This window comes from Triturus cristatus, chromosome 6 (genome assembly GCF_964204655.1).
Source record: "Triturus cristatus chromosome 6, aTriCri1.1, whole genome shotgun sequence".
Taxonomy (NCBI): domain Eukaryota; kingdom Metazoa; phylum Chordata; class Amphibia; order Caudata; family Salamandridae; genus Triturus; species Triturus cristatus.
In genome coordinates this window covers 25,126,791-25,142,224 of record NC_140589.1, presented here as the reverse complement: position 1 = coordinate 25,142,224, position 15,434 = coordinate 25,126,791, and the positions used below count along the sequence as shown (strand labels likewise).

The following is a 15,434-nucleotide window of genomic DNA, read 5'->3' as shown; positions in this document are numbered from 1 at the left end:
GAATCCACAAACCCTGGGTACCTTTAGAATCCCCATGATGTTGGAAGAAAGGGACGCAAATTTGGTGTGGATATCTTATGTGGTCAAAAAGTTACAGGGGCCTAAGCGTGGACAACCCCAAATACCCAAAAAAAGGCTTAGCACAGGGGCGAGGGAGTTTAGTTTAGTTTAGTTTATTTAATTTGTAGAGCGCTTGGTTACACCAAACGGTGTGTGTCCGCGCTGAGACATAGGAGAGGGAATAGCTGCTATAATCTAGAAAAGGTTCTTGCCAGACATCTATGAATTATTCTGTACTGGTAAAGAGCCAGGTTTTTAGTTGTTTGCGGAAATTGTTCTCACATGGCTCTGTCCTTAGGGCTATTGGCAGAGTGTTCCACATTTTTGCTGCCAGGTACCTGAAAGAACGTGCTCCCAGTCTGGCTTTGTATATCCTTGATACCTTTCACCAGGGCTTTCCCTGAGGACCGCAGACTCCGACCAGGGGTGTATTCGGTTAGTAATGGATGAAGATATTTAGGGCCGCGTTTTGTGAGCATGCGATGGCCGTAGCACATTGCCTTAAAGGTGACCCTTTTTTCCACTGGCAGCCAGTGCAGTTTCTTCAAGACCTTCTCAGTGTTCGCTCTTCTGGGTAAACCAAGCACCAGTCGAGCTGCAGTTTTCTGCACCCGCTGTAGTTTGGATAGTCCTCTCTTTGTGGCTCCGAGATACAGGACATTACCATAGTCCAGTTGTGAGGTTATGATAGCATGAACAATTGTTTTCCTGGCATTGGAAGGTAGAAGAAGGTAGAAGATCGAGGATCTTTTGCAGGAGGGAAAGGCCTAGCAGCGAAGGGGTTAATCTATACCATAAAATTAATTACCTGTGAAACCAGCTGCTTTACACTCCTTCTGGACTAAGCCTGAAGGCTGCTCTCCACAGCTACCACTTAGAGAGCTTTCTAAGGTTGTCTAAGACCACTAAAATCACAATAAAGGTTGTCTGGATTAGTGCAGGGTGCCCACTTACATAAGTGAGCACCATATACTAAGCCCGCCTCTCACAGTCCTGTACACAAACTTTCGAATCATACTCAATACATCTATCCACTTATGACCCATCAGGAGCACAAGCAGTTTGTAAACAATATCACTCGTTAGCAGCAAAGAGGCCATACACATTTAGGCAGAGAAGCTGGATGGTTCTTACCTTCCACTGTGTTAAGTATAAAACAAACTAACACACTCAGTGAATGATGTCATCAGTGGTATTATCAGTGATGTCATCAATAATGTCATCAGTGATGTCATAAATGATGTCATAGAACATGTCATGAGGGATGTAATATGTGAGGCCATAAGCAGTGCATGGGGGGCGCAAGTTGTAGTTAGCTCTGCTAACTATAACTGGTGAATTTGTTTTAGTTCAAAACGTTATGTTGGCACTGACATATTCATCTAAATATAATGTCACTTATATATATCGTGTGCATTCCGTCCCATTCATTCAGCAGACCTCTGTCATTTGTCTGAAGAAAGGAGAGGCAGGAAAGTGTATTAGATGCTTACGATTATCCAACGTATCCATTCATGCGTATCCTTGACATGATGTGGATCTGGAGCGCGGGAAAGAAGAATCTGAATAGACTGGCAGAGAAGTAAGCAGCAGCGGCTGCCCCAGGGGGTGCCAGGGCACCGACCCTCTGCCACTACTGCTGGCATATTACAGCTTTGTTTGCATGTAAATACTGAAATGTCAGCATGCCAGCAGATGAGGGTACCACTACCTGCTTTGTGCCAGTGTCAGGCGAGAGCTGTTACAGCCCAGCCGAACACATACACAAAATATATCTGACATACTGCACTAGCATCACACAGTGCAGAATGTCACAAAATGGAGCTTCAGGGCTGGTCAGAATGCCCTCTTGCCCAATCTGAATCTGGAATAGAGAAAAAGGTCTACCTCTGTACCTTCAATCTTATCCCAGCTTCCGATTGGGGAAAAGCTCATGGATCTGCCTCTGGCTGCTGCAGAGAGATGGGAGTGTTGGAAAGCATGGGCCTGTCTCTGGTATGTTTTTCTGAATTAAATTCTAAGTGTGTCTGTTTGCTGGCGTGCTGGGGATTGCATGTGTATGTATGGATGTATGAATGTATTTGTGTGCGTGCCTGAAACTGTGAGTGTATGTCTGCATGTCTGCTTGTGTGTGAAATAAATGTCTGCCCCAGGATTGGCAAGGCCCGAGGCACAGTGCTGGATCATGCTGTTGGGCTCACCACATCCATAATGCACCAGCCGCCACTGGAGGTGAAATAACAAAAGTTACTTGGAAGAGCAAATTCAAGGAAGAAGTTAGAAATCATTTACAAATGGAACGAACAAGGGAAAGAAATAAATAAAAGTACACTTCTTTATAATCACTGGAAAAACATTATCCCCGTGATTTTGTATGAACCAAAAAGTTACAACACTGATACCACAGATAACCACAGGTTTTGAGTTTTTGAAAACATTTGAAAACACTGACAAAAAAACACCAGAATTCACAACAAATAGAAACTGAAACCAATAAAACCTAAGTGTAACCTATATGGAAGAATCCAATTAAAGTAATAAATGGATCCAAGGGAGAGGGGAAAAGTAGTAATCGGTCATGATTTATAAAGTGCCAATTGTTGCCTGAAAAGGGATTCCGGGTGTTATAACATTTTGTAGTATTTTACTTGTTTATTGCTGTCCCATTCAAAGGCTTTCTGAGGGTGACATGTGACTTTATGCCCTTCAGAGTACAAAGGAGAATATTCCAAGCTTTAGTCTTAAGTTAACTGAAACAGCCGCCTCCATAAGGGATGAGTTTGAACTGAGGAATTCTCGAGGTATTGTCCGATGGTGACCGAAGACAGCGAGCTGTAATATAGTGCTGTACACTTTTTCTGGAGATACAAAGGGCCTACTTCCTCAACTACCTGATAAACCAAGCATAAGGCCTTAAATACATTATTTTATCCACTAGGAGTCAATAAACTGCCCTTTGGTGGAAGGGAACATGTATCTGTTTTGGTGGCCCCCAAATGAGTCATTCCACTGTCATTTACTAAAAAAGGTACATAGAAAAAAACAGGCGAGTAATCCATAATTATGAAATCCTGCCCTGGCATTGCACTGCTAATGAAATGAAATAAAGTTCGTTGGTGGCTGCAAGAAATTTACTGAAGCACGATAAAATAAAATTCTAAAAAGACAAATTTTGAAATAACATCATGATTTTTTATTTATTTGGAAAAATGATTTCTTGTCGTGAGAACTCCATCTTTAGCCAAATATTTTGAGTTGAAAAGCAGAGTCTGTGATCCATAAAATATGTTGTCCTCACAAATGTCAGTGTGTCCTTAGAGTCCCTCTCATCCCAGGGCCATCGGTGTCCTTAGATCTTGTCCAGATTCTTCAATGGAACATGTTCCTTTGGCTTGTCCTCGGGCAGCCTGAGTTTCAGTCCGCTGTAGAACAAATTACAGCAGAGGCGAATGAGAAACAGCAATCAATCTTCTCTGTTCAGTATTTGTCATTGACGGTCAATAGGCACTATCTGTTAACTGGAATCAATTGATGATCAATTCTGTCTTCCTATGTTCACATACTTCAAGAGATAAAACTACGCTTGACTGGATTGGCAGAAGCTACGGCTGGGAGTGCTTACCTGGTGCCTGGACGAACAGACATCACTTCTATCTGATCCTCAGAAATGCCCAGCTTGCACTTTCTTGCCTGAGGGTGCAGTGCACCAACATAAACCCAACATAGTTACACTGATCTGAAAGGTAGACATCTGCCTAATCCTTTCATTGTTTTGGTGAAAGCAAAGGATCTGTGGAGAGGTGGCGTGCCAATAACTTGAAGACATCAGTTGGTTTGGAAGCAGAGCTACTTTAGCTATGTGTCTCATAACAGCACCAGGAAGCAGCTGTAGCCCAACCAAACCATCACCTTCCATACAGAATGCAGAACACATGCACTCGAAGCATTCTATAAATGCTTTGCATGAGCATCATTGTACATCAGGACAGAATCCTTAAGCATCATGACAATACATCACCACAACATCTTCCTCCCTTTATTAAACCAAAACCTGTAGTTCCCACAAATAAAACAACAGCATAACCACCTGAGCCTAAAATAGCACACGTATGGAATCATGTGTTCACATATCATAACTATGTGAATATGAATTCACTGGAATCAGTTCAAGTACGAAACCGTACCACTGTCCTTATCGTCCTGTTCTCTCTGGCATTGGCTTGACCACTTCCTGACTGATATGGTAAATCCGAACCTTCGTCCTGCTTTTCTTGAGAATCTTCATTTGACTTGATCACCTTCACCACCCTGCCAAATTCCACCATTCGTGCCCTTTTACCTTGACTGCATCTACCAGTGCAGGCTCTCTGAACTTAGATGAACCCTTCGGTACATGACTGGACTCTTGTATGCATACCCAATCTCCTGCTTGGATTTTACGTTCAGCCACTTTGACACCATGCCGGTCATCAAAATACTGTTTCATTTTCTTCTGGGGGGCCTCCACCTTGGGCTGGATCTCCCCATCTATAATGCCTTCCTGCAAAGAATGATTTTTGTACCCCTTCAGCCATGGTGAACACATTAAGCATGCTGGCAATCTCCCTCTCATGACCTCAAATGACAGCTTGAGTTATGTCGGTATCCATACTCGGCCACCAAAATACTGACCGTATTCCCCTCTTGGTAATAGTTGAGCTCAAGTGTCCCTTATGACCTGCACATATGATTTTTTCACATTATGAACTTGACGGCACAAGTTTGTCACCCCTCGTGACCATGTTTCCTTTCTCCAATGTTAACTCATCCGTCACCTTTACAGAAGGTTGCAACCTCGGATGAAGAGATGTTTCCTTAGGCCACCCTTCCCTGATGTATTTCTGAACTAAATTCAAAACTTCATCTAACTTCTCACACTCAAACCCCTCATTTTCATCAAATCCAGTTTCATTACATACATAAGTTGCAGCTATAAGGCATTCGTCATCTTCCTCATCTTCTCCAATTGAACTCATGTCACACGGCTGGAATGTCCTTGCGAGATAACCTGCCCTAATGTTCTTCCCGATTGGAATGTGCTGGACATCAGAATTGAACTGTAGTAATTTATAACTTAACCTAGTAATTCTAGGGGTTTGGCCCTTGATGATAGTCCCACTCAGGATTTTCACCACCAACGGTTAATGGTCAGTGAGCATTGTAAACTTTCTCCTCCACACAAAACTTTAAAAATCATTCATCGGCCATACCACACGCCAACAACTCCTTTCCAATGACTGAGTAAATGTTTTCATTTTCACATAATGCTCTAGAAGCAAACCCAATCGTTCTCTCTCCTTTTCCATTGTGCTGAGAACGTGCTGCCCATAATCCGCTGTTGCTGTCATCCACAGTAATTAAGCATTGGCAATTCGGGTCGATTTTAGCTGATACATTTTTTCCCTTTCAGAGCTTCAAATTCTGCCTTGCACTTATCACCCCAGGCAAAAAACTTTGCTTTATTTTGGCATACCCTGCAAATTCTCTGTTTTGCTTGAGAAACCCTTGATAAACTTTGCATGGAATTCACAAACACCAAGGAAGGAAGAAACCTGTTCCTTACCATCAGGAATAGGAGCGTTCTTGATTGCATCTACCAACCCTGGATGTGTTTCAACACCCTTCTCATATATCACATGATCTAAGTATTCCATGAATGACTTCCCAAAAACACATTAGCTACAATTCCTGCTCATTCCAGCCTCTTTAACACAACCCGCAAAACCTCATCATGTTCCTATATATCTCTTACCACTACCAAAATGTAATCTTGAAATGTAAATACCCCTCTGATATCACTAAGAACTAACTCCATTATGCGTTGAGAAACTGATACGGCCAAGGCCAGCCCAAACGGCATTCTCCTAACCTGGAAGGTGAGACGTTCACCTGGTTCACGCCGCTGCCGCCTCCTGCCTCCTGCTTCCTGCCTGTCGCTTCCTGCCGCTGCTGCCCCTCCTCGCCCGCTGACCTCCGACGCTGCCCCGGTGACTTCCGCTCCGTTTTTTCCCGCCGTTTTCGCCACCGCTGACCCGCTCTCCTCCTTCCTGCTCCCGCCTGCAGTCCCCGCCTCCCCCCACTGCCCATTGGACAACCCGCTCCCGCCTCCCAGCTGACCCTCCCTCCCGGCTCCTTATTTATGACGCCCCCTGAGCGACCGCGCAGCGGACGCGCGCAGCGGGAGCGCCGACTGAGCGCCGAAGGTGCGCCAAAGGTAAGCCCGTCTGCGCCCGTCCGTGCCTGGACCGCGCCCAGCGCCAGACCCCCTGGCCCCCGCGCCCGCCATCCTCCCCGCAGGACCTACGACTTCACTACGCTCATCGCACTCAAAACCGCCCGAGCCCCCGGGTGCTACCGAGCGTCCCCGCGACACACCCATGGACCCTTCGCCTGCCGATCCTGCAACTTCTCCTGCCTCCAAACAAGCACCACGCCCACCAAGACGGACAACAGCAACCACCTCAAGTGCATCCTGATCAACACACGCTCCGTCCACAGACACGCCGTGGAACTCTGGAACCTCCTCGACACCGCATCTCCAGATGTCGCCTTCCTCACGGAAACCTGGATGAACACCTCCTCAGCCCCCGACATCGCCATAGCCATCCCGGACGGCTACAAGATCATCAGGAGGGATCGCGTCAACCAGACCGGAGGAGGGATCGCCATCGTACACAAAGACACCATTCGCATCTCGACTGACTCCACCGACGCATTCAACACCGCCGAATACCTGCACTTCCAGATCCACACCGACCCCAAGACTACCCTCAGAGGCACCCTCATCTACAGACCCCCGGGACCACGCGCACAGTTCTGCGAAGACATCACGGACTTCATCAGCCCTCACGCCCTCCCCTCCGCCGACTACATCCTCCTCGGGGACCTCAACTTCCACCTGGAGAACAACAACGACCGCAACACGACCACCCTGCTGGACAACCTCGCCAACCTCGGACTCCAGCAACTGGTCAACACCCCCACCCACCACGCCGGCCACACGCTCGACCCCCTCTTCTCATCCAGCAAGCACGTCACCTTCAGCCACTGCACCGGACTCCACTGGACTGACCACAGCTGCGTCCACTTCAGCTTCAAGAAGAACACGGTCCAGCACCACCCGAAGCAGGTTCCCCACAGAAACTGGAGCAAGATCACCGTCGACCAGCTCACCACCTCCCTCAGCCAGAACCCACCGGTCAGGACAACGGACCCTAACACAGCAGCCCTCGACCTCACGCAATGGCTGACCTCCTGTGCCAACGACCTCGCCCCACTGAAGAACCCTCTCACCAGGCCCAGAAGCAAGAAGGCCCCCTGGTTCACCGACAAACTCAAGGACTCCAAGAAGGCCTGCCGCACCCTCGAGAAGGCCTGGCGCCTCGATAAGACCACCGACAACAGAACCGCCCTCAAACTCGCCACCCGCAGACATCATCAGCTCATCCGCACCACCAAGAAGAAATCTTTGAAGGAACGACTGGACAAGAACGCCCATGACAGCAAGGAGCTCTTCAACATCGTCAAGGAGTTCTCCAACCCCAGCGCCGGCAACAACGACATCACCCCCTCGCAGGACCTCTGCGACTCCCTCGCCTCGTACTTCCACCGCAAGATCGCCGACATCCACAACAGTTTCGGCGCTCCACCCCCGCACCCATCGACCGAACCTACACACCCCGCCGCTATCCTCCAGACATGGACCAAAGTGGCCACCGAAGACACGACACGCATGATGAACACCATCCACTCCGGATCTCCGACCGACCCATGCCCCCACCATGTCTTCAACAAGGCCGCCTCTACCATCGCACCTCACCTCCGAGACATCCTCAACGCCTCCTTCGACACAGCCACCTTCCCGGAGAGCTGGAAGCACGCCGAGCTCAGCGCACTACTGAAAAAACCAACAGCGGACCCGACCGACCTCAAGAACTTCCGCCCAATCTCGCTCCTTCCATTCCCTGCCAAAGTCATCGAGAAGGTCGTCAACAAGCAGCTGGCCGCCTTCCTCGAGACGAACGGATCCCTCGACCCATCGCAATCCGGATTCAGAGCCAACCACAGTACCGAGACCGCCCTCATCGCAGCCACCGATGACATCCGAGCCCTGCTCGACAAAGGTGAAACAGCGGCACTCATCCTCCTTGACCTCTCCGCAGCATTTGACACGGTCTGCCACCGCACCCTAGTCCAACGCCTCAATGACACCGGCATCCAGGGGACTGCTCTGGAATGGATCATCTCATTCCTCTCCGGCAGAACACAGAGAGTACGCCTCCCTCCGTTCCGCTCTGAGGCCACCGAAGTCATCTGCGGCGTCCCGCAAGGATCGTCGCTCAGCCCCACTCTCTTCAACATCTACATGAAACCCCTCGCTGCCATCGCACGCCAACACAACCTCAACATCATTTCCTACGCCGATGACACCCAGCTGATTCTCTCCCTCACCAGAGACCCCGACACCGCCAAAGCCGACCTACACGAAGGGATGAAAGATGTCGCCGAATGGATGAACATCAGCCGCCTGAAGTTGAACACGGACAAGACAGAAGTCCTCATCCTGGGACCGTCGCCCTCCGCATGGGACGACTCCTGGTGGCCCCCGGCCCTGGGCACCGCACCCAAGCCAACGGACCACGCACGCAACCTGGGCGTCATCCTGGACTCCTCCCTATCGATGACCAGACAAGTCAACGCTGTCTCCTCATCTTGCTTCCACAACCTCCGCATGCTCCGCAAGATCTTCAGATGGATCCCGACCGAGACCAGGAAGACTGTCACCCAGGCCCTCGTCACCAGCAGACTAGACTACGGAAACACCCTCTACGCCGGCACTACAGCCAAGCTTCTGAAAAGACTTCAGCGTATCCAGAACGCCTCCGCCCGTCTCATCCTGGACGCCCCCCGACGCAGCCACATCTCGAGCCACCTGAGAGACCTGCACTGGCTCCCTGTCAACAAGAGGATCACGTTCAGACTCCTCACCCACGCACACAAATCCCTCCACGACCTGGGCCCAAGGTACCTCAACGACCGCCTGACTTTCTACACGCCCACCCGACAGCTACGATCCGCAAACCTCGCCCTCGCCGCCGTCCCTCGCATCCAGAGAGCCACCGCCGGAGGAAGATCCTTCTCCTACCTAGCGGCCAAGACATGGAACTCCCTGCCCGTCCACCTGCGGCTGACCCAGGACCACTTCGCCTTCAGGAAACAGCTCAAGACCTGGCTGTTCGAGCAGTAGCAGACCCCCTCCCCCAAGCGCCTTGAGACCCTTCCGGGTGAGTAGTGCGCGCTATAAATTCCATGATTGATTGATTGATTGATTGATAGACGTCTGCCATGAATGGTCTAATTCAACTTGGTGGCACGCAGATGCCAAGACGATTTTACTGAATACAGGTGCTCCCGCTCCGTCGTGAGTTTATCATCTATATGTGGTAGTGGATAGGAATCCACCCAAAAGACTTTATTTCGGCTTCGTAGAGCAACACAGATCTGCAAAGCTCCATTTTTGTGGAGATAGCCATAAAGACAACCCCCCTGGTTCAATTACACCTTCCATTGACATTTTCCTTAACATTTCTGCCAATTTCTCTCGAACACTGAATGGCACAGCACTCATTTTGTCTTTTACTGGAACTACTCTGTCCTGTACGTGGATCCTATGCTTGAAATCACTGATGTTTCCGAAACATCCACTGAAAACATTCTTAAACATGTGCAAACACTTCTTAACCATTGGTTGTTCCTCTTGTGAAACCACATGTGGACCATTCCTACCGTGTGGACCACTCTGATTGTATTCACTTACCAGTGACACCTGTACTTTTCACCCTGGTTTAAGTGTCATCCCAAACAGACCCTGATGGTACCATCTCAAAATAATCAGCCCCTCCTTTGCTATGTATACTTTTCTAAAAAATTGTCTTTTCTTTGATTTGTAGACTAGTTTCAAAGTATCCCACCAACTCGATTTTTTCCCTTCATAGGATCCAGGGCACCTATCTGGTAGGAGAAGTTATTTTCTCACACATTTTTTGCAAACAGATCTTCAGTAATTGTGAGAAGTTGGCCTGGTATATGCTGTCCACTAGTTATAGTGGGCACCCTGTACCAGTCAAAACAACCCCTTATTGATGATAGGTTAAAGACAACCTTTATTGAAAGCTATCCTAGTAGTAGCTATGGAGAGCAGCCTTCAGGCTAAGTCTTGAAGGAATGTAAAGCAGCTTGTTTTACCAGTCTATAATCTCTTGAATGACTAAATGAAAGGAGACCACACCAGGTATATATATAAAATATATGTATTTATTACTAAACACACCCCTCTCGTCTCTTTATGAGATTAGAGGCAAAAGCACATAAGTTACACTTCAACGAATACAGTAAATAAGCACATTATATGCTAGGCCCTAGGGGCAAGTCAAACCATATACTAAGAAAGTGGTATAAGAACCACGACTTGACTAAACACAAGGCCTAGAGCCTGTAGAATCGCTGGGACCCCAAGGAACCACCCACAGGGGACCCACGGGCCGTGTGCAGTGTGAGGACACAGCCGCGAGTGCCGTTAGCTTCTATGGGGAAAGTTGCGGTTAGATTTTTAAAGTTAAAGGACACTTAGAAATAGACTAGGACCAAATCCTCTTGGACTTAGACAGTTCTAGGGTCAATACCCACGGGAGCACTGGAGTACTCGAGTTACCTCACCCAGGGAAGCCGGGTGCATAGGTGTCAAATGGTGTTGGGTCGCGTTGTCGTTTTCAATGGCAGCTTGCGAAGAAATGCTGCTGCCAGGAAGATGCAAAGTGTCCGAAGAGATCCAAGCCTGGATCGGAGATGTGAAGAACCTGAAAGCTGAGGGGACAGAGTCTTGGTCACTTGCCAGTTACCAGGGGCACGATAGACGAATGCCCACCTTTTAGAATTTGGAATCTCTAGTTGGCACAGGTATGCACTTGCGACAAGCAGGGACTCTCAATTCTAAGTCAGAGTAAGGGGATCACCCTTTCAAATAACCCCTGCTCACCCTTTAGGTAGTGTGGCGCAAGCAGTCAAGACTATTCTCAGGGCGTCATAAGTCAAGCATTTGTGAACACATACAGTAATACAATGACACACCACAAATGGACACCAGTCAAGGTTATATCAAAAATAAAACCTTTACTAAAAGATGTATTTTATTATTCCGAGTTCAGGCATACTTAACACGAATTTCTACCATGCTTCCTGAGCCTGCTAGGATTATAGAGTGTTATAATCTAGCAGCCCATTGTGGCCTATGGAGAGCAGGTAGCCTTACAATAGTGAAAAACGAAAATGGCTGTAATTCACTATTAGGACATGCTACACACCTCAGGGCATGTCCTACCTTATCCTTACAATGCACCCTGCCCTAGGGCCTACCATAGGGGTGACTAACATGAAGGTAAGGGAAGGTTTAGGGACTGGCAAGTGGGGACACTTGCCCAGTCAGCATGACAGTACCAGATTGCATGCAGGTTCTGCAATGGCAGACCTTAGACACATTTTACCGGGCTGCTTCTGTGGGTGGCACAACCAGTGCTGCAAGCCCACTAGCAGCATTTGGATATACAAGCCCTCGGCACCCCTGGTGTACCCTACTAGGGGCTGATAGTAAACCAAATAAGCTAATCATGGAATCCAATGAACATCAACATTTTACCATAGGGAGAGCATATGCACCTTAGCACTGATCAGCAGTGGTAAGGTGCCCAGAGTCATAAATCAGCCAACAACAGGTCAGGAAAAATATGGGAGGAAGGCAAAAAGTTTAGGGATGACCCTGCAAAAAGGGCCAAGTCCAACACCACCGATGTCTGGTGTTTCAGGTGAAAGAGGTGAAGCTTGACTTTTCAGCCACGAGGACCGGGAGGCGTCGAGGACGACGAGGAGCTGGATTCAAGCTGTCCCACAAAGGATGTCGAGTGCTGCAGTGTCGGTGCCCGGATTGGACACAACAAGCCTTGGCAACAGCAACCCACGCAGAAAGGAGAAAGATGCTTCGGTGTGGACCAGCAAGGTCCTGGGGACTCCCCAAGAGATGGAGAGTCGAGGCACATCTGGAGCAACCAGGGAAGCCCAATTGAAGTAAGAGTTGCCTTCACAGGGACCCACCAGTTGACGGACCAGGGATCGCGAAGGTACCTCGAGCCGGAATGCAAAGAGCGGGCTCACGGAACACTCGTGAAGTGTAGACCCATAATCTTTGGTGCAGAAGGTGCTCGGGGTCTGGGCTACAAGTAACCCAATGCACAGCGCTCTAGAGTCATCGGGAAGCTGATGAACTTGCAAATGTGCACGGTGTCCAGGGGTTCCGGTTCCACAGTACCCACGAGGGCTGCAGGTCTCAGCTTTGCTGGGGACTCGGTTCGGCCTCTGGGAAGTCTGGAAATCCACCTCTGGTGTTGCAAAGTCTTTGGCGTCCAGCGGGAGCTTCGGAGATGCAGACCGGGCAGATGCTTCTTTGGTGCCTGCCAAGCAGGGGAGTAACTCCTTTACCCCAAGGGAGATTCTTCAGCCATCTAGCGTTGAACAGATCGTCGAAGGTCCAGGATTCAGTTTCAGAGTTTCGTCCAGGAATATCTAAAGTTCTGGTTACAGAGGTTCCTTCTATATACCCAAGGAAGGGGTTGGACTAACTCAGGGGACCCAACTATGGGAGGGTTTGGGAAGAGGGGTGGCTACACCCATTTCCTTTGTTTAGTTTCACGTCAGAGCAGGGGCTGGTAGCCCCTGCAACCGGTTTGAACTGGACTATGCACAAGGACACCAAATGTGCCCCCAGTGCAGGACTTCAAAGCACTCTCAGAGTGCACCCACCCAGCCCCAATACACTAAAGCCTGTCTGGGAGGTGACAACACCTCCCTGTGACAGGAAACCTATAGTCCAGACCTCCCCTGCCAGAGTTTCGGTCAGCAGCAGGAGGCCAGACTCGCGTCTGTGGCTGCAGCATGCATTTTGTGATGCCAGGGCTCTATTAAGCTGGTACCGGCTATACCGGTGCTGTCATGTCTCTCCCTCTAGAAGAGTGGGATCATACTCCCACACCAGTTACTGAAGTGGGGGTATGATTCCAAGGTGTTTGACACCAAACACGACATGTTTCCGTGCAGCCAGTCCAAAGTTATCATTTACCGTTTGCTTATAATGCACTTAAGAGTATATGGTCAGGCTGCATCACAGACAACCCCGGAGAAGAGATTCCAAAGGCTGCAGAGGGGCTCTGCTCATGCATGGGCACCCTCTCACACAAAACCAAGCACCCTGCCTTCAGGATTGATAAGGCCTGCCATAGGGGTGACTTATAGGTTTATAAGTGCAGTGATAGGTGAGATATAGTGAACCTATATCTCAGTAAAGGGTGCATGCACCACCTTACCCAGGCTGCAGTAGCAGACCTGTGGTGTCATTTTGGAGGGCTTCACAGGGGTGGCATAATACATGCTGCAGCCCCTGCTAGGCCTCCGGGGTACCTATGCACTGGGTACATAGTATACCATGTACTAGGGATTTATAAGGGCACCTCAGAATCCAATCTGTTGTGTACCTAAGGTACTAGGAATACATTTAGAGAGGAAGCAGCTAGGGTGGGGTCCTGAATAGCAGGGCCCCAGCCACACGAAAAACAGTGTTACATCAGTAAGAAGTGGGGGTAACCATAAGAAGCAGATCCTACTCTCCTACAGTAATTATTGTCATTTTTGGCATCTGAGCCAACAAGCAAATTAAGAATGGTTCCACCAACACAAATCTCAGTGTAGGGATCCACAAGATCTTGCTCATTTCCCTCAGCAGTCCTACATCTCTTGGTCTTTCCACGACAACCAACCATTCCTCATCATTGTCACTTTCGGCCAGGACGTTCGCCATGTTCCTCTTACTTTGACATACTTTACTGAAATGACCAACTTCACCACAATATTTGCATGTTCCATTTTTGGCAGGGCAAGGTCAACCCATAGGTGCATGATTGGGACGCCCACACCTAAAACATATATTCTTTTTGTTAAAAAACTGATTTTTTGTCTCCCTTACTCGCTTCCTGTGTCTTTCTCTGATACCCAGCTTTACGCTTGTTTTGGTCTTTACTACTGTTTTCTGAAACAACATGTACACCTATATTTTCTTTTTTTTAACACTTCTCTTGATGCTTTGTGGGAAATTGCTATACTTTTAACTATATCAATAGTCTCCGTTACATTGGTTGGTGCTTTTCACACCAGGACATCTTTGGCTCCTGAAAGGCAAGACTGTAACTTTGTCAACAAAAGTAGGAAGGAAAAAGAAAAGCTTCTATAGCACAGACAAGGGGTGCACTGATGACATTTTATAGTGGGCAAGAAGGTAAATGAACCCTTCTCGGCTTTGATTGTCTAAAGAATTTCTGACTACAACATACATGGAACATGTCTTTGTCTCACTATAGACCTAAGAGACTCGTACTTACAGATTCCTCCCAGACATCATCGTCACAGATTGCTGGAGCAGCATTCCCATTGCTAGTTCACGGTCCTATCCTTTGGGTTAATCCTTCCTCTCAGGATCCCTAAAGACTGCCTTGTGGTGGTACAAGCACTACTGATCTGGATAAAGGCCTCTTCGAGAGGAAGCAACTTAAGTGCCTGCGGATCCCTGCAAACCATGTACATGCTCTAGGATTTTGGTGACCTGGGAGATGTTGTGCCTTCTTCCTCGAAGCCTGATGGATATCTTTTTATGTAACTACAGACACACAGAATACGGTTACCATTAATGCCATGTTGCTTTTCTTACAGAAAAGTATCTTGGAGATATGGTTGGAACCTTTCCCTAGGGGAAACAGCCACTACAACGCGACCGATTCCACTCATACACTTAACCTTCAACCTTCCCTAGCATACAAAGATGCCTCTCTGCTGGGATTGGTGTCCTTCTCCTTTCCAGGCACCACATACCCATCTGCAGGTGGAACCCCTGCAGGAGGGTGGATAATAAACAATTATACTCTGGATTCGGGGCATTGCTTTCCAGGGCCATGATTGCATTCACTCTCTCAGCTGGACATCAAGAACACCTTGACAGGGTTCTTCTTGGTTCCCCACAGCATCAGAGGACCTTTATCACAGATGCTGTCCTCAGGCTGTGCAGCCTACTGGGGTAGATTTCTGTTCAGCAGTGCAGGTCACCTTTACTATATCAACATTAGGGAGCTGCGGCCACCTCAGGCCTCATCTTTACACCTCAGGGGAAGTCAACACTAGAGCTGTCTGGAAACAGGGCCAGCCGGGGAGGAGGTGGGGCAAGGTTCACATTCTGTCCAGGGAGC

General features: G+C 48.5%; 1 protein-coding gene across 1 annotated transcript in view; it reads right to left on the bottom strand.

Moving 5' to 3' along the window:
* Window positions 1-3,230: 3,230 nt before the first annotated feature.
* Window positions 3,231-15,434, bottom strand: part of LOC146813668 (solute carrier family 22 member 7-like) — a 249,057-nt gene continuing 236,853 nt past the window's right edge. The window contains exon 11 of the mRNA XM_085610166.1: window positions 3,231-3,482. Coding sequence (XP_085466292.1) covers window positions 3,410-3,482 — 73 coding nt within the window. The 3' untranslated portion in view covers window positions 3,231-3,409. The remainder of the gene's footprint in view (window positions 3,483-15,434) is intronic.